Here is a 22,009-nt window from a genome sequence, read left to right as displayed (position 1 = left end):
GAGTACGATGGTCGTTTCGACACTGGCTACGAGGAGTGTTATCCCGAGTGCCCCCCCGACCCACCACTTTGTTACCGCTGTGGTATGGTTGGTCACATCTCTAGATTCTGCCGTCGCCGGGGCCAGTTTGCCCGCTCCCAGCGCCAATGGTCGAACCCTCGCCTGAGTTTCAATGCGCCTGTTCATGACCGTGTCTTCACATCGTCTCAGCGCCCATCCAGTTACGCGCCACCACGGAACGACTCCCCTGCCTCTGACCGAAGTCTGACTCCACCTCCGCACCGCTCTCGCCGCTCGCCTTCCCCCCAACGTCGTTCCCCACCGTCCCCGGGAAACTAGCGTGTGCGGCCGATGGGGGTGCGGTCGCCGGATCATCGATAGTGCCAATTCCTCTGCCCATTGTTATGTTAAGGAACCGCCTTGAAGTTTTAGTGGACGGTATTTGCGTCATGGCCTTAGTGGACACTGGTGCCACGGTGTCAGTGATGAGTTCAACTTTCAAGAACCGTCTGGGTCGTAAAATAATGTTCGCTTGGGATCGTGCTGTTATATTCCGGGGTGTAGGGGGAGAATCATTGGTTCCGATTGGTATTTGTTTTGTGAATGTAGTGATCGCTGGCCACATGTTCCGAACTGAATTCACGGTGCTCCCTCGTTCTACGCATGACATCATCCTCGGTATTGACTTTTTGCACCAGTGCGGCGCTACTCTCGACTTCCGCAGTGGTGGCATATCGTTAAGTCCTGACCTTCGGTCAGCTCTCATAGAAGACTCGCCAGTGGTTGCCCAAGTGTTTTCTGTCTCTGAAGATACCGTCGTTCCAGCAATGTCTGCCATATTCGTTCCCGTTGTGTCCTCGAGCACGATTTCTGATGCCTTCGATGCTGTGGTGGAACCTTGTTCCCTTAACTGTGCAAAGAAAAGTGTGCTAGTACCCCGCAGCGTCGTCCATGTGACCAAGGGCCATGCCACTCTTTGGACTGTCAATCATTCCAACGAACCTGCAGTATTGCCATGTGGTTTAAAACTTGCTGGCTTTGAAGAACGTTTTTCTGTACCAGTTGCCGCGATCACTGACAACGTGTCTCGTCCAACTAGACGCCGCGATCTGAGCGACTCTCAATTCCTAGCCATGGTCAACAAATCCCTACCCACTAGCGACCGCCAGGTACTAGTGGCCGTTCTTATGAAGCATGCGGACGTGTTTGACTTTGGTCGCGACCAACCACCGCCGATTCCAGCTTCCCGTACCCATCACATGATCAATACTGGATCTGCACAGCCGATTCGCCAGAAGCCATACCGCGTCTCGCCTTCCGAACGTCAGATAATCGATGAACAAGTCCGTGACATGTTGCACCGCGGCATCATTCAGGAATCTTCAAGCCCGTGGGCTGCTCCAGTGATCCTTGTCAAAAAGAAAGATGGCACTTCGCGATTTTGTGTCGACTACCGCCGGCTTAACACTGTCACAAAGAAGGATGTTTACCCGCTCCCGCGCGTTGATGATGCCATTGACTGCCTCCACTCAGCCTCCTACTTTTCCTCGGTGGATCTACGGTCCGGGTACTGGCAGATCCCGATGCACCCGCAAGACAAAGAGAAGACAGCATTCGTGACACCTGACGGGTTGTATGAATTTAATCTTATGCCTTTCGGCCTTTGCAACGCTCCTGCCACTTTTGGACGATTTATGGATACGCTTTTACGTGGCCTGAAGTGGCAAGTTTGCATGTGTTATCTGGACGATGTTGTTATTTTTGGTAGGGCCTTCGCCGAACATAACAGCCGCTTAGCCATTGTCCTAGACTGCATAGAGAGAGCGGGCCTCGTGCTGAACTCGAAGAAGTGTCGCTTCGGTGAACGCCAAATTACTGTGCTTGGTCATCTCGTTGACAAGGATGGTCTCAGACCCGACCCGCAGAAGGTTGAAGCTGTAAGCAGTGTCAAAGAACCCAAATCAGTGAAAGAGCTCAGGAGTTTCCTAGGACTTTGCTCATATTTTCGGCGTTTCGTTCCCAAGTTTTCTGATTTAGCCTACCCGCTTACAAGTCTCCTGCAGAAAGACACCCCTTTCCACTGGACTCCCGAATGCGACTCCGCGTTTCGGCAGCTCAAGTTCCTCCTCACCTCGCGGCCAATATTGCGTCATTTCTGCCCGACAGCACCGACTGAACTCCACACTGACGCCAGCGGCATCGGCGTGGGTGCTGTGCTTATCCAACGCCATGAGGGCAATCAACACGTTGTCGCTTATGCAAGTCGCACCCTCAGCAAGTCGGACCGCAATTACACTGTAACAGAGCAAGAGTGTCTCGCCGTTGTTTTCGGCGTACAACGGTTTCGTTCGTACCTTTATGGACGTGCTTTTACAGTCGTCACAGACCATTACTCTCTGTGCTGGCTGGTCAATCTACGCGACCCCTGCGGTCGGTTGGGCCGCTGGGCGTTACGCCTCCAAGAGTTTAACTTCAAAGTGTCTTACAAAAGTGGCCGCTAACACGCCGATGCAGATTGCCTCTCGCGGCTGCCGCTCACGGTTACTACTTCCGATGATGAAAACTTCGATGACTATCTCGCTGCCGTTTCCCAAGAGTTTCCAGATCTTGGCACTTTCCAGATGGAACAACGCAAGGATCAGCACTTGGCGCCGCTTTTTGCCGAAGCCCGTGACCCGACATCCGCAAGCCCTTTCTGCGTTCGCGACGGTTTACTCTACAGAACGAATTACTCGCCTGGAGGTGCGCGCTTTCTCATCGTCGTTCCGGCTACTCTGTACTCCTCTGTTCTGCAGGCAATGCACGATGACGTCACGGCTGGGCACTTGGGGTTTGCCAGGACCCTTAACCGCATCAAAGAACGTTTTTACTGGCCAAAAATGCGTCACATGGTTCAGCGCTACGTGGCCACCTGCATGCAGTGTCAGCGGTTCAAGCTTCCCACGACTTCTCCGCCTGGACGCCTGCATCCTTTGCCACCTCCAAGCACGCCATATGAACAAGTTGGACTCGATCTGCTCGGCCCGTTTCCCCGCTCGTCCAACGGTAAACGCTGGATTATAGTGTGCGTTGATCACCACACCCGTTACTGTGAGACCGCCGCCCTACCTTGCGCCACCGCTGCTGAGGTCTCGCTCTTCCTTCTTCGTGCTGTCATCCTCCGGCATGGACCTCCTCGAGTTGACCGCGGTCGCCAGTTTACGGCAGACGTTGTGGAAGAGCTTCTGCGTCTTAGTTCATGCCATTTTCGCCACTCGACGCCGTACCACCCCCAGACTAATGGACTGGTTGAACGTACCAATCGGACACTCACGACCATGCTGGCCATGTATGTCGATTCCCGCCATAAGAACTGGGACGACGTGCTTCCCTTCATTACATACGCCTATAACACGTCGAGGCATGAAATAACTGGTTACAGCCCATTCTTCCTTCTTTATGCCCGTCCGCCTCGAAGCTCCCTCGACAGCATCTTACCTTTCTCTCTCGACACCGAGCCTTCTATTGCCAACATTCTATGTCGCGCTGAAGAAGCCCGTCGGATTGCCCGGATACGCACCTTGGCATCACAGAATCGCTCTAAGCAGCGTTATGACCGCCGGCGCAAAGATGTCTCCTACCTGCCCGGTGATGTTGTATGGTTGTGGACGCCCCTACGCAAGCGTGGCTTATCAGAAAAGCTGCTATCCCACTACACAGGCCCGTTCATCGTTGTTGCTCGCCTCAATGACCTCAACTATGTCATCTCTCCCCAATCAACGCAAGGACGCCTCTCAAGGACAACCCAGGTCGTGCATGTCGCACGGCTGAAGCCATTCCACTCTCGGGACCCCGATTGATTGACTGGCCCAGAGGGCTTCGTCTGCGAACGGGGAAATGTCACGTGCTGCGCATGGGCTCTGAGGAATAAAGAAGACGTGCGGCGGCTGGAAGAAGAAGAGAAAGTCAAGTATCCTGCCGCCGGCGCACCAGGCTCCTCTCGACCTGCCTTGTAAATATTATTTGTAAATAGAACCTGTAACAATATATATATATATATATATATATATATATATATATATATATATATATATATATAGTGTACACACATGTTAGCAATAACCGTTACATGTAGCCATTCCACATTGCAGGTGATCAAGGAATTTCTTCAGCTGCTGAATGCCACAGACAGAGAAGACGTGCAAGCATAGCGGCACTCGAATGTTCGCTTCTCAAACGACAGCCGAGTCGCTGCGTGTCACTCTGCTTTCCGTTCTTGATATCATCGAGCTTCTTCACACTCAAGGGGTACCATATGTGCTTACAATGAAGCTGAACCAGGATCCACTGGAGGTGTATATATTTTTCTCTCTACTGTTCTGCACATGTATGTCGCTTTATGCTGCGTATGAACCAAGTGCACACAACAATGAAATAGCAGTGAGGATTAATTATTTTCAACATAAGATAAGCTGTTTTTCTTCTGTTTCAGCACTTCTTTGGTATAGTTCGAACATTTGGCGGCAACGAAGACCATCCAACAATCACGAACTTCACCTAGATATTCCGTCTTCTAAGCTTGCATGCACCACTGAAGATGGCTGTGCGGGGCAACAACTGCTCAGGTGTGGCCGATCCCGTGCTGATTGCACTCGAAGAGACACTGACGATCGAGAAGTCAGCTCTAGTTGACAAGCAAACAAGAAATCAAAAACTTCATGGCTTGCTAAAGGCAGTAACACTTGTAGAGCCGTCTGAAAATCCCCGCGACCATGGCTACAGCCGCCCTTCCACAAAATTTACGGTCATCTATTATCTTGCTGGCTATATTGCAAAGAAGGCTGATAAATTTCTAAGTGCACAAATTGCAAAGAAACCATGACAGATGTGGAGAATGTGCCTGCAGCAGCTCTTCTAACTGAAAAGCGCTCATATGTTCCTGGAGCACTAAAGCACCCTTCAAGCTCCCTTACTGAACTTCTGAGTGGCATCGAGTCAGTGATCGAGCAAGAAACTAAGACGGGAAAAGTTTTGGAAATCTGTTCTGGTTAATTGTGGATCTTCTTTCGAGAAGGAAGCTACAATAGGTGGGTTGTAGCCTGCACTCTGAAGATTTCAAAGTGCAGGTAATGAAGTTCTACTTGGTAATGCGGATGCATTTTTATTCGAGATTCCTGGCAGAGAGGAGTAATGTCAGTCAGCAAGTGAAGAATTCGAGGAAAAAGTCTCGCCTGCTGTAATGAAGTGTGCACGTGGGAAAAACTGCGAAATGTGTTGTGAATAAAATGTAGAAGTGTCTGTATTTGTGTCTAGCTGTAGCGCACTGAGTGAAGGATCACAAAATATTTGTTGGAACTGTAGCGCTCGCTATAGGAACGATACACGGATAGCGGTAAACTCAAAATATTGAAATACCTTGTCTGGAATTGGCGTCAGGCATCCTCACTGTTGCGGGGAAAGAGAAACTGACGACTCGGGGACCCGAGAAAGTTCAGTCAGACTCGGGACCCGAGAAAGTTCACTGTCTTCGCGGCTCGGGTTGTGAGCTGCGCGCGGATTCATTCATGAAGTCAGCGCTGTGCGTAAAATCCGCTTATTTCGGAAAACTTCACAGAAATCGTAGGTACTTCCGGTATGCTTTCGAGTACCATAAATTGGGGAATTTGCGCTATGAAGCTATTGCTAATGAATGTTTAAAACACGCTGCACCAATGCCTGCCAGACATTCGCGTTTACGTAAGCTGATAAGAGGTCTTACGATGATCTGATTTCCACCTTTAAAGTGGATGTCTAATATGTTAATTTGGTGAAGAAACTCTTATAACCACGTTCCTTTAAAAATTATGGCCGCCCCGAAATTTCGTCTAACGGTAGCATTGGCTAGGCAGGGATGATCTGTATCACTCGAGCAAATGTTTGTGGAATACTCGCCGCACAAAGTGCAGAACTGACTGGTGTCTTTACGATAAACACGGTAAGTGCGATATTTGGGACGACAGTTACTCAACATTCCCGAAGGCAGCATGCTACGACGCTGGGTTGCCGCGGGACTGCGGCGTCAGCTCGGCGGCCAGCGGGAGCCGCCTGTTTCGACGGCAGCGTCCCCTCGCGCGAAAATTTGCGGGCCGCTGCAGCCGCATGGAGAAGGCGGAGAGTTTGGCAACTGAGGTTGGTTCCATTAACGTTGGGTGGAACTAGGTGAGTATGACGTCAGGGGACGAAATGGCGACATAGTTTCGGTGTCTCCAATCCAAGATGGCGGCCAATAAAATTGGTAGTGCCCTCTCATCCCTTTCCCCCCTCACCAAAAAATATCCTAAAACGGGTATGCAAACTGTACCGTTACGGGTTCGCTTTACATGCATACATTCGTTCATATATATATATATATATATATATATATATATATATATATATATATATATATATATATATATATATATATACTCCGACAACAACGGGCACCCATCTGGAGACAGCTGCATACCAAATTTGGTAGGCAAATGAACCCTATGGGTTGTGGTGTAGAAATAAACCACAATTAAGTTATAGGTAAACATTGTATACATGCAATTATAATAGAAGCTTTACCAAATCGCACCGCAAGCCAAATTGCAAGCCCACTTTGACCCCCAAAACGAATCAAATTTCGTTTGGGACGTATCTTGAGGGGGTGCAACTCGACAATGGGTAGACGTGCATCGTAATTTCTCTGATAGATGGCGCTAGGCGGCGAAAGTTCCGCTAGGCAGCGTGCGTGCACGTGTAGCCAGCATAGTGGCAATCCACTCCGTTTCAAATGGTGTTTATTACATTCCGTTTGTCGAGACGAGCGGCGCATTCTTCTTCGCTTTCTTCAGCTAGTAAACCAAACAGCTAGCGCTCGTTACTTCAACGTCTTCCATGCTGTGGCGGCCTTTTTTTTTTGATAGGCTAGTTTTTTCACCGGAACTTTTCGCTTGGCTAACAGCCACTTGTGGCTAATATTTTGGGAGGTACGACGTAAATTATACGCCTATAGTAGCACTGTTTCAGTTTGATTCCTGCCATTTTCACCTTTCTTTAAACCGGTTAGCCTGGACGATACCTAATAGGCGACTTGGGGAACATGATGTGCATGTAAACCGATAACACACCCCGACCACCTCGCTTCGCATTGGGCAAGGTGCGCGTATTCACACAAATATAGTGACATGCTAGTCATCGCTCGCTCCGAACACAAAAAGAAAACGCGAAATTTTGAAAACCTTTAGCAATGTCACAGGCAGTCAATCAAGAATCCGTGCAGCGCACTCCCGTGTAGCCTTTATTGAAAAAGATATTGACCCTTTGATGGTCGGGTTTGAGGGTTGCTCAAGCGACAGAACAGCTTCTTTACGGTGCTTCTTCACAGTTATTTCTATGACGTCACCGCGCGTAGGCTTGCTCTTTAAAGAATAAAACAGATACAAATGCGTGCTTCGTCTTGTGTCCTTCCATGTCTGTGTTTCCTTGTAACTTTAAAGGAACTGTTCCTGAAAATAAACATTTCTTAAGCCCTCGTCTCTTGATACTTGGGACGCCCTGGACACTCCTTTGGCTTGTTTCATGTTTTACATTAATATTGAATTTGACTCGTTTCCCGTGTTGCGTTAGTACACGAGACCCAAAAGTTCCTTGTTGGTCTTCATTGTGGGTTGCATTTTTTTGTGAAAAAAATAATACAAGTGGCATCATGACTGCTGTTTTGCCAATCGTGGAGGCATGCAGATATCTGTCCAAGTGGGCCGCACATTTGTTAATTTATTTTCCAGTACAATGAGTGCAGGTGCTTGCCAAAAGTTCCTGCGTTAGAGTAATTCTTTTTGAGAACCCAGATTATGCAAGGCTACCGTAAATGGTCAATTCTTTTCGAGGTTCAGTATTTTGGCGCAGGAGTATCCAGCATTATGCTCTTCTCGTACATTCCGGTGCTTCACGGCTGGTGAAACGCTTCCTCAGCTTGGGAGTCTTCACGGCACTTGGGAAGACGGCCTTCTGCCTTTACCTTGTCCACCCGTATACGTCTCAGTTCAAAAAACACCAGCCCGCTTCTGGTGTTTACACCAGACCTGATTTTCAGACACAAGTTCTGCTGTGACCCGGTGTAGTGTTTTCTGGTGTGACCGTGTCTGGTGTTCCGACCAGACCGGTTTTTCAGACACGGGTCCTGATGTGGTGTAGTGTGGTGCATTTTAGTGTGTTCCGGTCTGGTGTTCTGTGCTGTGACCCGGTCATCTGATACCAGTTCTGGTGTGGTTTCATTTGGTGTTTCCTGGTGTGGTCGGTGTACCATTCGATTTGGTGTGGTTGGTGTACTGTACAATGGCTTTATAGAGATTCTGTGAGTTTGGACATACTATCGTGAGCAAAAACCAAAGAGATAACTGTGAGCACATGCCAAATGGTTTAAAACTGCAAGCACTCTTGATGTCGAGACAGGTGCACTAACATCCACCGATCTCGCTGTGCTGGTCTTGACGGCACGAGCATTTTATAAGTGGCACCTGCACACAGGCATAGTTTGGCACACACTCGCAGCGTCATAATTTTTTACGATTGTACGCTGGAGCATGCACATAACCACATCAATTGTGTTCTTGCCGAAGATGAAGAACAAGCATGTATAGAAAGAAAAAATGCTCACATTTGCTCAAAAGCATCCTTAGCTTTATTGGTAGACAAAATTGGCAGTACAGTCAAGCTAGAGGCCCCTTGCATCGTAGCATGCATCTTTTCTGAGAAAGTCAAAAATCTTGCATTTCCCTGACAGCAGCTTGAATCCAGCTGTGTAGCCCAATACCTGAAGAACAACAGAACAAAATCGCAAATTTGTGTGAAGTACACTATACTAATCACAGCACAAAGGCAACTAGCAAATGTTGCCATTAAATTTAGCTCAGTGGTGCAAACATGTACTACACATTCAATACGACTCGCAATGCCTCTGCAATATACCACGTGAGTCTTCTGCTTTATAGTAAATCAATGCTACTCACATAAAGCACCCCACTTGCATTAAGTTGCTTGAAATCAGTGGCTGGGTGAGCTAATATTTCATAGTTTCATTCGCACAGTGTGACAATGCATACACGGAAAGACGCCAAAAAACACTTTGTGGTGTCCCCCTTGCCCTTGTTCGTCATCATGCTGTGTGAATGAAAGTGTGAATTATTGCGTGGTGTATTTTTGCATTCATAGCCAATTACGCATATTTACACCACAGCTGGGTACGCCCGCTTCATAATCTGAATTCCTACCAAATATTTAGCATTGCATCTGATATTGAGCATGCCAGTCCTACTAATACAAAATCAAGCTTTCTTAGACAATGAACAGCACTCTAGCATCTCGGTTAATTTCATTCATTACCAGACTGAGATTCTAATACTTCGTAACCTAGAGAAATAAATTACCATGGAAATTCTACTGCTGCAGAAAACAAAAAATTAAGAGGGATTAAGTCATTAGAGAAATGATTAGAAGATGCCCATAAAGATGGGCACAAAAATGAGATAAGCTGCAGTTCCAGTAAAAACAAAAGATTTGATGCGAGTGCAATTCAGCGTGACAAAATCCATGTATTGAGACTTTTTATGCCCACGGGGTGCAGAACAGTAAAGCAATGGCTGGCTGCATCTATTTAAAAGACCATTATTCTTCATTTCTTCCTATTTTGGCAGAAAAGCAAAAAAAGCAGACTGTTGAAATTTATTTTAAGCTCAATGCCACATACAAAACGTCAAGGCTGGAATGTTAATGATTCGAAAGGAAACTTTTCTCCCACTCAATTTAAATGAAAATTAAACAAGACGCTCTGAACCCTGGCACTTGTAAAACTGCAACAGATGTGCAAAAAAAGCTGCCAGATTATTTTCTTGCTGAATGTGTTGAAACCAAAGCTGCATGAGCACACATCAGATTTGTTTAGGTATTATCTTGCTATACACATCCTGAGCATCTGGTGCAGTTCACTGCATGGTACCTGCAGACATTTGCACACATACAAAACCCACAGTAGATTCTGGGTACTGTGCACTATCCACTATGGTGCCTAGCACTCCCTGTCTTCCAATGAGATGCATTTCTTTTGGTGCATCCACGTGCTAGGGTTCCAGTTACAAAAAATGTCCTAATTGATTCCGAGTTAAGTGAATAACATAATTGCGCTTTTAGACTGACGTGGGAGAACACAGGGATGACACAAACACTGGTGTGCGCTCATATATAAGCTTAACATGTCAAAACATAAAAAACGCATTTCAACCAGCAAATTTGCTATTGTATCGTCAAGCATCAGAAAGACTGTCTCGGCAGATCGGTTTATGTATCTCTTGTCCAAGAATTGCTTTTCCTGTTTGGTAAGCAAAACTGAAGGGTCACTAACACACATCCCTTCTTTTCCAGATTCCAAGCATTAGGCTTCCCACAGCTCCCTGGTTGTCTTATGTCTGGATTTGAGAACTGTAGTCTGTTGCAAGTGGGGTTGGCAGCTGTCGCATCTGGCACAATGTGCCGCCAGATTTCCAGGTGACTTAATCTGCTGGAAGTTGCGGTTATGCTCTCTGAGTTCTTCATTTAAACATCTGCCCGTCTGGCCCACATATGCTTGGCCGCAAGATAGCAGTATCCTGTAAACCACTCCTTCACAGCACTCAACGAACCTGTTCGTGTGCCTGATGCCACAAGACTTCTCTTCTCCAGGATTGGTCTCATCATTTACCTTCGCACACATTCCTTTTAGTTTTCTTGGTGCGGAAAAAACTACTTGCACTTCATGCCTTCCAGCAACTTTTTTCAAATTGTGAGAAAGTGCATGAATGTACGGTAGGAAAAAATTTGCCGAAAGGCATCAAGTGCAAGTAGTTTTTTCCGCACCAAGAAAACTGAAAAGAATGTGTGCGAAGGTAAATGAAGAAACCAGTCCTGGAGAAGAGAAGTCTTGTGGCGTCAGGCACACAAACAGGTTCATCGAGTGCTGTGAAGGAGTGGTTTACAAGATACCGCTATATTGCGGCCGAGCATATGTGGGCCAGACGGGCAGATATTAAAATGAAAGACTCAGAGAGCATAACCGCAACTGCCGGCAGATTAAGTCACCTGGAAATCTGGCGGCACGTTGCGCCAGATGCGACAGCTGCAAACCCCACTTCCAACAGACTACAGTTCTGCTGAAATCCAGAGATAAGACAACCAGGCAGCTGTGGGAAGCCTAATGCTTGGAATCAGGAAAAGGAGGGACGTGTGTTAGTGACCCTTCAGTTTTGCTTACCAAACAGGAAAGCAATTCTTGGACAAGAGATACCAAACATAAACCGATCTGCTGGGACAAACTCTTTCTGAAGCTTGACGATACAATGGCAAAGTTGCTGGTTCAAATGTGTTTTTCACGTTTTGACATGTTAAGCTTATATATGTGCGCACACCACACTAGACCTCAGTTGATAGTTTGCGCACCAGTGTTTGTGCCGTACCTGTGTTCTCCCACGTCAGTCTAAAAGTGCTATTATGTTTGACAATGTTAAATACCAACTAGCCCAATTTGAAACCCTCTTAAGAATAAGCTTAACAAGTTGATTGGTTCTAAATAGGCATATCACTTGCAAGAGTCGCTTCTCACAGCAAGGCAGATAGCAATAACGGCTGCAGGACACTGTAGTGCAGCAAGGCTGAATGGTGGGCCAGTTGGTAAGTCATGTGAAAGAATAATTTTTACCAGCTGGAAAAAGACAGACAAGAGGAGAACCTATACACAGGAACCAGTGTAGGTTCTCCTCTTGTCCCTCTTCTGTTTCGGCTGGTAAAAATTGTTCGACTTTAGTGGAGGGCTCCAAAATAACTTAGAACAAGTAGGGTTCTTTAAGCTTTGCTGACATTGTATTGCAGACTGGCGCCTTTTCCAAAGTAGCTATGTTTACTGCCACACAAATACATGTAAGGCCGGCCTTTGCCAATACGGATTCCAATGTTGGGCCAATTGCCTTTACTGCTTTGAATGTGTTTGAACGCATGCTTTGAAGACCAGAATTGCGAACTATCTTCCATCAACTATGCCACACTCGATGTGACCGCTTACTGATACTTAAATATCTTGTTTCTTTAAACCTTATTGCTGACCCTTGTGTTACTGTCTGTTAATTTGTATCTTGCTTATAAATCCACTCCTGTAACAGTCCCAGTGGGACTAACAGTATGATAAATAAAATAAAAATAACACAAAATTCGCATGATCTCTCCCAACATGTATGAAACAAAGTATTGCATCCACTTCGAGCCATCTCTACATGGCCTCACTGGGCCATCCCTCCTAAGTGTGAAAAAGTGGTTAAGATATTCATAATCAATGCCACAAACTATTTTTACAAAGCATGCAGCAAAACTAGCAAAATATAGCTCAAGCACACCTATGCTTGAGTAAAAAGTAGCCAAAAACCTTTTACATGTAAGCTGAAGTAGCCCAAGTTAGAATATGATTTGCAAAACTATATGCATAATAGCTCGACAAGAGAGCAGAGAAGGGAAAAGAGGGGTCATTACGGGCTACATGATGGACGCCAAGAGTCACTTTCATTATGGCATCTGTCAGCTAGACAATAGGTTGGCTAACATTCAATTCAAGCTTATTTTGTGCAAAATTTTCAGTGATGGCTACAAGTTATAACATGGAAACTTTCTTCATTAAGCAGAGACAACCAGAGGATTCATGGATTTATTTATTTATATTTATTTATTTGTTTTAGTACCCTCAGGGCCCGAGGGCATTACAGAGGGGAGTGGGGTACAATAGACAAAATAACAAAGAAACAGCAGTCAGAAGTAACACAAAAATGTGAACAAAAATATGGCTCGCGCAAATCAGTAGGTTACAGCAAATACAATCAAACAAATTAACAGTCATTTAACACGAAATTATGAGCAAAGAATAAAAGTAAGCATAAAAGTAAGCATACCACGCAAACAAGCATACCACTCAGACCAGGTCTGTTTGAACTACCACATAAGCTGAAAAGAATAAACGGCAGGGCGCAAGAATTACATGTACTATGTTACCATCAAGTTAGTTAAAGCCGATTTAAACACAGAATGGTCACTTATTTCGACGACCGATCAGGGAAGGTGATTCCATTGTGCCGATGTGCTGGGGATGAATGAGTTGAAAAAGTGGTTTGTTTGGCATGAAAGAATACCAACTTTATGACGATGATCGATCCGAGCTGAAACGTAGCAACGTGGCGTTATAAATTTTCTCTTAAGGATGGGGTTATCGTAGTAAATCTTATGGAATAGACAAAGGCGGATATATTTCGACGCTGCGACAGTAGTGGGAGTGATAAGCTTGATTTCATGGCTCTGACACTAGAGTTACGGTGATAATTCGAGAGAATGAAACGGGCCGCACGGTTCTGTATAGATTTGAGTTGGTATTTAGTGTCTCTTGATAGGGGTCCCAGATAGATGCAGCATATTCTAGTTTACTACGAACCAACGATTTGTAGAGAAGCAGTTTTACGGAGCTAGAAGAAAGATTAAAGTTACGGCGTATGTAGCCCAGCATGCGGTTAGCGTTATTGCTTACACAGTCTATGTGTACTTTCCAAGAAAGATTATGTGAAATGAAGACACCTAAATATTTGTAAAAAGGCACAGACTAAAGGCTGCAATTATTAAGACGATATGAAGGCAATGTGGTGTTACGACGAGAAACCCACATGTACTTGCACTTCTTTATGTTTAGTTCCATGTTCCATTTGTTAGTCCATTCAAGAGCATGATCAATATCCGATTGAAGAAGAGCTATATCAGAGTCACTTAATTTCGTGGTATATGACGCAGTCATCAGCAAAAAGATTTATTGTTGAACATAGATTGTCAGGTAAGTCATTGATATATATAAGAAAAAGCAGAGGCCCTAGAACAGAGCCTTGTGGTACTCCAGATCCAACTGGAGAAGTGAAGGAAGAAGCATTATTAGCGGTGACAAATTGTGAACGATTAGTGAGAAACGAATGTAGCCACCTAAGAACGTTAGGGTCGAGGTTAAGTTTACTAAGTTTAAAAAAAAGCAGTTGATGAGAGACCTTGTCAAACGCCTTTGAGAAATCGAGGAATATGCAGTCGACCACGAAACCCCTGTCGAGGAATGAGTTTAGATCATGTGTGAAGGTTAAAAGCTGTGTTTCGCAAGAAAACCACTTCCGAAATCCATGTTGACTGTCCGTAAAAAAGGCAAGGATGATGGCAAATGTGACAGCACCCACGAAAGCCTACACTGAATCAGCATCACTCAAGCCTCAGCAGTTAAAATCCAAGCTTCAGGGCAATTGACTCCCACGTACCACCAATCTTCTGTCTCCATTGCATGATACTAAAGTATTCATTAAAAGTTGTTCATTATGGGCAATTTCAGTGCTCATGCACTGCCACATTGCACATAGAGCCTAGGCCTTTAAGCTTTTATCCTCACATCAGCTAATTGCTCCCATCAATTAACCTCCCGTAAATGAACTTTTACATGAAGACAATATCTACAATTATTTGGTCACGTCTTATATGTTTGTCATTATCCTTTGTTTGGTGCTTTTATATTATAAACCACTAACAAACCTGAGTCGTAATTCTCACATACACTGATGGAGTGAGTATATGCCTGTGAGATAAAGCCAGCTAAAGCTGGCAATTACCTCTCAGTGCATCGACTTTTCACTTCAGTCAATGCCTTGCGGAGAGAATTGTGAAACATCACTCTAGCGCAGAAAAACACACGAACAAAGAGAATAGACACCATGGTCACCGGACACATTTCTGTGCACTGGAATGATGTATCATAATTTTGCCCAGAACAAATTATCCCAGCCCTCTATGCTTAGCCTTGTGGAGAACCTTTTCCTTGCCTTCCACTGTCACCTCCTGAGCACTTGCTACTGGAACTGCATTGTGCAACTGCTTCTGTTGACCAGATGGTAGTGGCAGCCCTCTTATGAAATACTGCATCCTTTGGGATTCCCTTCTCGGTGCCGTAAACTGCCTTCTCTACCTTGAATTCAGATACACCTAAAGGAAAAAGAACACACGTATAAAAATTCTAAGCCATATTCACTGCCGGGAATATGATATTAATTGCATTTGTGCACTTCACAATGGCAGTATGCTTTAACACCTGTCGAAGCAAGAAAGTAAGAAATCATTTCGTTTATTACCAATGCAAAAAATACACCTTGGTGTTGATGGTGCCATGCAATAGCGGTGAGTTCTGATAGCAGTGTACAAAAGGCAACCGCATGCTTTCCCTTTAAGAACTTGCAACTTTAACTGCAGAATTATTGAAAAACAATTAACTTGATCCTTGAAAATCACAGATTAGTAAGTGGAGCAACAAATACTGAAAATAAAATAGTAGGAGTACTGCGAGTGTTTATATTAACACGCAGCGACTGCAAGAGCAATTTTCTAATTATAGTTCTTCCCCATACCCTTGTCAAGCAAGGCACTAATGCTGGTTGACCTGCAGTAAAGCTAATATCTCCTCAACATGCTGCTTAGCAAATTTCTTGTAGTCAAAATTGAACGAAATATTACTTAATATTTTTTGAGCTAGAAGTGCACGAGCTATTGATATAGTCCAAGGCAAACAACTTGGTGCCTCAGAACAGTTTTCAATGAGGAGCCCGCACACGCTGTAGTCGCCACTGTTTCCTTATACAAAGCAATACAGGAGTGCATGGCCTATGGTGTTCATGCTAACAAATACAAAATATAAATAGAAACAAATCTGAAGTGCAAAGAAAAATGAGAGAAGTTCCGCCATTACACCTTATGTGACACTAGAGAGTACATGTGCATGAAGAAGTAGTAAAATGGTCTTTTTGAAATTTTGCACAATCATCAAATTGTCACGACCAAAGTCAGTATGCCTTTTCTTCACACAAAAGGTTTCCAGCGGCTCCGGCACACATTAGTTTCTTTTTAGTACAGTGCCTCTAAGTGACAGAAATTGGTCAAGGACCAAAAATAGTAATAAGTGTGCATTGTGATTTTCACTTCCATGCTGCATTACTTAACACAACCTCCCATCTGACCTACATGATTTGCTGCAGGAGCAGAAATCCGGCGTCAAATTCCATGAAGGCACAATGAAAGTGCAGTTCAGCGAGTTTGAATAAGCAAAAAACATGATTTGAACCCAATAGCTTAAGGAAATTTACAAGTGGTCCGTAACATTATGCTTGTAAAAAGACGACTTCAGGTGTAAATGCTTATCAAAGTTGCCTTCTGATCTCAACTTTGGTGTGCTCATAAAGTGAGGGTGGGGTGCTCCGTTACAATGACCAATTGTCATGGCTGGTACCTTGTGCTACACCACTTCAATGATGAAGGCTGTGACAAACTATCCTCCAAAATCTGACATAAAGGCTCAAAAACTAAAGCAAATAAAGGGCCACTGAGACCTGAAATTATTCCCTACTTGCACAGTTATGCACATCATAAAGAAAGCTGACAAACAGCACGAAGTTATACTGGTATTCTGGCCCCAGATGCTCGCTCATTTGAGCCACAGTATCCTAACTAAAGCAACAAAAAAGACATGACTGTTGAAGAAGGCACAATAAGGTTTCGTAAACGCTCATCAGCAATGCGAAAAACAAATTCTAACACCTCATAATAATACAAGTCAGCCAATGAGGCCACTGTGTCAGTCACCAACTAAGAGACCATATACAAAATATACACTGCAAATGCACAAACTGTACATAAACTCTACATGAGAGCAAAGCATGCCCTGCATTTGTGAAACAAATTTGTGTCAATGTAAGATTCTTGGCAACAGTAGGCATCCCCATTCATGGCATCTGCTAAAAAGGAAGAGGGCACCTAAATGATGCTGTACAATTTAGAATTCAGCCTTTCAGTAAAATATATTTTTTCTACTACCAGAAGGCAAGAATGAAAGGAAAACTACCAGCTGTCATGAGGCCTGCCACAAAAAAAAGCACTGAAGCGAAGGGATGCACAAACAGAAAAGAAGGTATACACTACGTGATGACAGAACACAAAATAACACAGAAAAACACAGCACAACCGATCAATGAAAAGAGAACAACAGAAAGAATGCAAGCAGTACTAAACACTGCTACCTTTGCAAATTGAGAGCAGTGAAATGTGCAACACGTAAAAAATTAGTTTCAAGGACTATAAACACCTAACTTTGGTGACATATCTTTTTTAATGCTGCATTAGACAAGTATATTCACTGAACTTGCACAGCGTCAACACCAGGCAAGTGAATTGGCAAAAAAAAACGTCAAAACTCACCAAGATAATAACTGAGGTAATGTTTTATGTTGAAGATTCACCTTTTTTTCATTTAGCACTTTCAGCTTTTTTGTGCACAGGCTATAATGTAACAGATCCTGAAGTAGTTTGCAGTAGACGGTGCAGATTTTGTACTCAGAACTAGAGGCAGTAACAATATTGCAACTACAGTGAGAGGCCGCAGAAAAAAAAGCTTACAAGGGAAGCTGTAAAGTGCAATCCATGTTTCATCTTTGACGTGCATTCACAGCTGCACTATATAACACTGTTGATGTTCTTTTGGCGAAGTGAAATAAGATGCCTTTGCTGGAGCAGCCTCGGAAGAGTGCCATGTGACACCGGCATTATTGCAGAAGAATGAAATGATTATCCTGCTATAATTGTCTATGAGGAGTGCCATGTGACCTGGGTACTAGAGAAAAAAGGTTAAAAGCATTGTCCTCATGCTGTAATACCACCTTAAAATGCTGCCCTGTAGCCCATTACTTCATATTGCTGTTTTTTAAAGCCTGGCTGCATTGAAGGGGGTTTCTAGTAGCTCGAGAACAGGTGGGGAGGGAACTAGAGCGGAAGAGCGAGAAAGTGGCTGAGCTGAGGCTCTGCCAGTGTGTTCGTTGTTGCTGTGTAGCCTTGGAGCTGAGCGGCCAGCTCTGTACTCACTCGTGTTATGTGGGTGCGGGTTTCCCTTTTTCTTCCACCCTTTGTGTTGTGCTGTCAACTTTGCATTTTTTTCCATCTCGGCTTTAATAAAATGTGCTAATGATTCTTGTAAAAAATGCCACGAAAATTTAGAAATGACAGAAGAAATGTTCTAACTACCATTGACAAAAAGAGAAAATTGGTTGCTTGCTTCGGATTCATACACTCCCTACATTCTAGTACGGGGAGTCTCAGATTCTTCATTAGTCTTGGTAGGGGTTCTGAGGCTTGCCAATGCCCCCCTGAATTTAAGCACTGCTTCATACTGAGCATGAAAGTGGCACTATCTGATGGTGACCTATTGAGAAGAGACACATCTTATTTTGAATAAGGAAACGCCAATACATGCCGTCAACGTTCTGGTCCAAAGCAGACATTGCAACACACTGATCTCAACAGAGGTGAAAAAACAGATCTGAGAAAACTCAATACATACTTGTGCTCTGCAATGTACGCTGAAAGGGGCACAGACAAGAGCTGCCCCAAATCTGGACAGTCGAGACATCCTCTCCGATGAAGCTCTTTTCAGATTTCTTCACTACTGAACACCAGGCGCTTCACCTGCATAACATAATTTCCCGCTGTGTATTTTTGCACCCACAATGCCTGGCACTTCCTGGTAATTATTTGTATTGCTGGCATTTCACACAACCACAAGAAAATGTTTAAACAGCCAAACTTTAAATACATAACGCCACTTGCTCACACTAGTTTATCATGATAAGCTCTGTACTACACAGGTTATTCAAAAACACTTATTTTGAAACGGCTACGAGGCGCTCTTTTTCTAGGGCTACTTCTTCGTCAAAATCTAGCTACGATTTTTATTCACGACGGCCTGCAACTAAAAGAACTTTACAGCTGCAGGCAACGTTACCAATGATACACTGGTGATCGAGCAACCAGCTTCCTTTTGGGGTACCGCTGCGACACGTCGCTCAATTCACTCAGTCGCTTGCATGCCTTGACGCGTCACCTCCCTCGCACCCCGAGCTTGACAGCTGGTGTAATCGGCTCGTAGAGGTGTGTTCTAATCTTAAGACGCCACATCATAAATACGCACATACGCGTAGCGAATAACACAACGCGAAACAGACCGAGCGGCGTATGCTATCGGCAGTCCGCAACAGGCCGCTAGTGACGTCAAAAAACACGCGTGCAGGCAGCGCACGATCACGTCGCACGTCGAATAATAAATAAACAGGAAGTCGGGCAACAACATTAACGAAAGACTAGGTCTGTGCGCACTACGTCGTGATCTTGATCCGGAAAAGGTATGCGCACGACGCGACCTTAGCGCCCTGAGCGGCGGTGGCGGCGCGTGCTCGACGAAGACTTCGGGTTCGGCTGCCGGCTGTCGAGCCCGTGCCCCCTACTCCGGCGCCAAACATGGCTCGCAGACGTTCGCGGAGACTGCTTTCTCGTCGTAGTCACGTTACTCAAATCGGCGGCCGGACGGCTCGGCGTCGTGTGCCGCTACTGCTGCATGCCCATGCTGGCGATAAATACTGATCGATCGCGGGTGCGGTCAGCACCGTGATGCTCGCCCGCTTCCTTGTGCACATCGAATTTTCCTTTGCAAACATATTCGGCCGCAGCAGCAGCGGACTTACGAAAGCCGGATACATGCAAATTGAGTTTGGACACGCCGGGCACGTACAGGAGTTGCGGTTACGACTTATTATGCCACACACTGCACTTTTACTTAATGGAACGAAATAATTATTATTCTTCCTTCTGATAAATTGCCAGAAAATTGTAGTTCTACTTTACCACAGTTTCCTCGCATGCCTATGCTTTTTCATTGTGAACTACTAGAACTTATGTGACAGTAGCAGTACTTCACACGGCTCCACGATTCCAGGCAGACAGCCACTTCACCGAACAGAGAATGTAGCACTGCTAGTGCAGTTATAAGCTGCTGTCGTACAGTCTTTGACTGCTGTTAAATGTGATAAGGAGCACCAACCTAAGATCGAGTTCCGCGCGCGTCGGCCCGACGACGATTAGGGTCGGGGTATATTGCTGTTGTAAGGCGTGTCAGTTCTGATTTTGAGCAATACGGCACGAGCACGGCGTTGTGCTTTTCAGCGCAACTGTTACGAATCTCGCTGCCAGCAATTCGGGTACCCCCGTAAAAGTGGAAAAGAATTGCCACCACACATCGCTTTATTTACAGACTGCAACGCCTGCAACAGCTCACGACGCCGCGCCAAGCAGTAGTACGTCCGGCCGCCGATTTGAGTAGTCGCGGCGACCGGCGGCCGAACCGAACATTCTTCGAGCGCGCGCCGCCGCTGCCGCCACCGCCGCTGAGGGCGCTAAGGTCGCGTCGTGTGCATACCTTTTCCGGTTCAAGATCACGACGTCGTGCGCACAGACCGAGTCTTAACGAAATCCCGAAACACAGTCACACAGTTCGCTGCGACAGCGCCTTGCTGGGCGGTATCCAATTCGCACATTTACATTTAGGACTCTACGCGTGCCTGGCATTTAGCAAACGCATCTATGACAGACCTCGGCGCTCGCGTAGCAACGCATACACTGTGAACACTGACAGACAAGCATGTTGATGATTCGATGTGGAATGCACTTTGCTGCCGCGGAAACAACCAGCGAAACACGCGCATTGCCGAAGAGAACGAACAGGACAGAACCTCGTCCCTTCCGTTTCTTCTCGCCTTTGTGCTCGCTCGTTTATTTCCGCGGTCGCTAATAGCACGCATTCCTGCGCTACACTATGGGTATCACCTGGAAACGAACACTCGACGCCTTGCAGTAACCCCTTTCTTCTCTTGTTTTTCAGCTGCCACGGTTGAAGTCGAACGTGTTGTCAAGATGAAGCGGCTCCATGCTTCTCGGTGTGGTCACTTATTCACAAAGTACGCGAACGGCTGCATTGCTGACACGCGGCGCAAGCTACGATAAGCAGGAAACCCAAACGCAAGTTTGAAGCAACGATGTTGAACTCAAACACAAACAGCACACGAACAGCAGCACGGACCATGGCACGGCGCGGCGTAATGCCTAACCGGATACCGCACTGGAATGCAGAGAGAGAGGATAAAGAGGAGGGCTTGTTGTTTCCTGCCACGTGACCTAGCAGCAGCGCCAAGGCGGATTTATAGTGGTGGCGAAGGCTGGGCCGAAAATTGGTTTAGCGCGACTGCAGCACAACCAGAGGATGGGGGGGCAAAACACTCATATAAATAAATAATAAAACTACAAAATTGGAATGTAATCTGCCAATAGAAAAGAAAATATATATTAGCACCTTGTTTTATGAAAGAGGTAAGTCATTTTATTAAAACCTGGCAAATTTTGTATTTTTGCAACACTCTTGACCTGCCCCCTATTCATGAGTGTGCGGTGCATTACAGCGCGTCTTTGCAGGCCTTGTTTCGATACCCGGCTAACCCGGCCACAGTGGCGATTTCTTATCGCCAGCTGTCTGCGATGGCGCGCCTGGTAAAGCGTATAAATTTAGCTCGCCGGTCTCAAAATGCTCCTTTTGCGAAGTTTTCGTCGTCCTTGCACGTCGCTTCTTTGTCACCGTTCGGTAAGATTTGCACCCCGCTGCACCGCTGCGGCAGTTTTCTCGGTTTTGTCGTTTCCTTCGCCGTGCGGCCAGTGCGCAGTCTTTTTCCGTCTTTGCACGCTTCGCGCTCTTCTTTTGAAGCGCTTAGCGCTTCATTTCAAGATGAGCTTGCGGCATGTGAAGAAACGATGCTCCGTGGTACACTGCGACAGCGTGGATAGTACCATTGGTGTCACGCTACACCGATTCCGGCTGGACTTTCACAGGTGTGTCGTCTGCTCTAGGTATGCGCGATAGCTTCGATATGGTTTCGCCGGGCTGTTCGCTCGTGTTTCATAGCTGTAACCCGTTTGTGCGTACTTGGCTTCATGTCTTTTTCAATGTATGGTATTTGCTCCTACGTTGAGCACGTTTGAGGGTGCTAAAGCTGGCTTTAACATTGCCTTGCAGATGTAAACGCACCTG

General features: G+C 45.6%; 1 protein-coding gene across 2 annotated transcripts in view; it reads right to left on the bottom strand.

The window, feature by feature from the left end:
- The window catches only part of LOC144116059 (uncharacterized), a 430,049-nt gene extending 409,011 nt beyond the window's left edge, over window positions 1-21,038 (bottom strand). Inside the window, exons 1-3 of one of the 2 annotated variants that reach the window (XR_013311706.1) lie at window positions 18,443-18,570; window positions 14,889-15,048; window positions 8,625-8,800 (exon numbers count right to left, since the gene is read on the bottom strand). Coding sequence is in view for 1 of the 2 variants with exons in the window: in XM_077650719.1 (XP_077506845.1) it covers window positions 18,443-18,511 (69 nt within the window). In the remaining variant the exon portion in view is untranslated. Of the gene's footprint in view, window positions 1-8,624; window positions 8,801-14,888; window positions 15,049-18,442; window positions 18,571-20,757 lie in introns of those variants that run through there. The other variant, XM_077650719.1, reaches the window with a different exon arrangement.
- Window positions 21,039-22,009: the final 971 nt, after the last annotated feature.

Source organism: Amblyomma americanum, chromosome 1 (assembly GCF_052857255.1).
Source record: "Amblyomma americanum isolate KBUSLIRL-KWMA chromosome 1, ASM5285725v1, whole genome shotgun sequence".
NCBI classification, from domain to species: Eukaryota; Metazoa; Arthropoda; class Arachnida; order Ixodida; family Ixodidae; genus Amblyomma; species Amblyomma americanum.
This window is presented reverse-complemented; position numbering and strand designations above follow the sequence as displayed.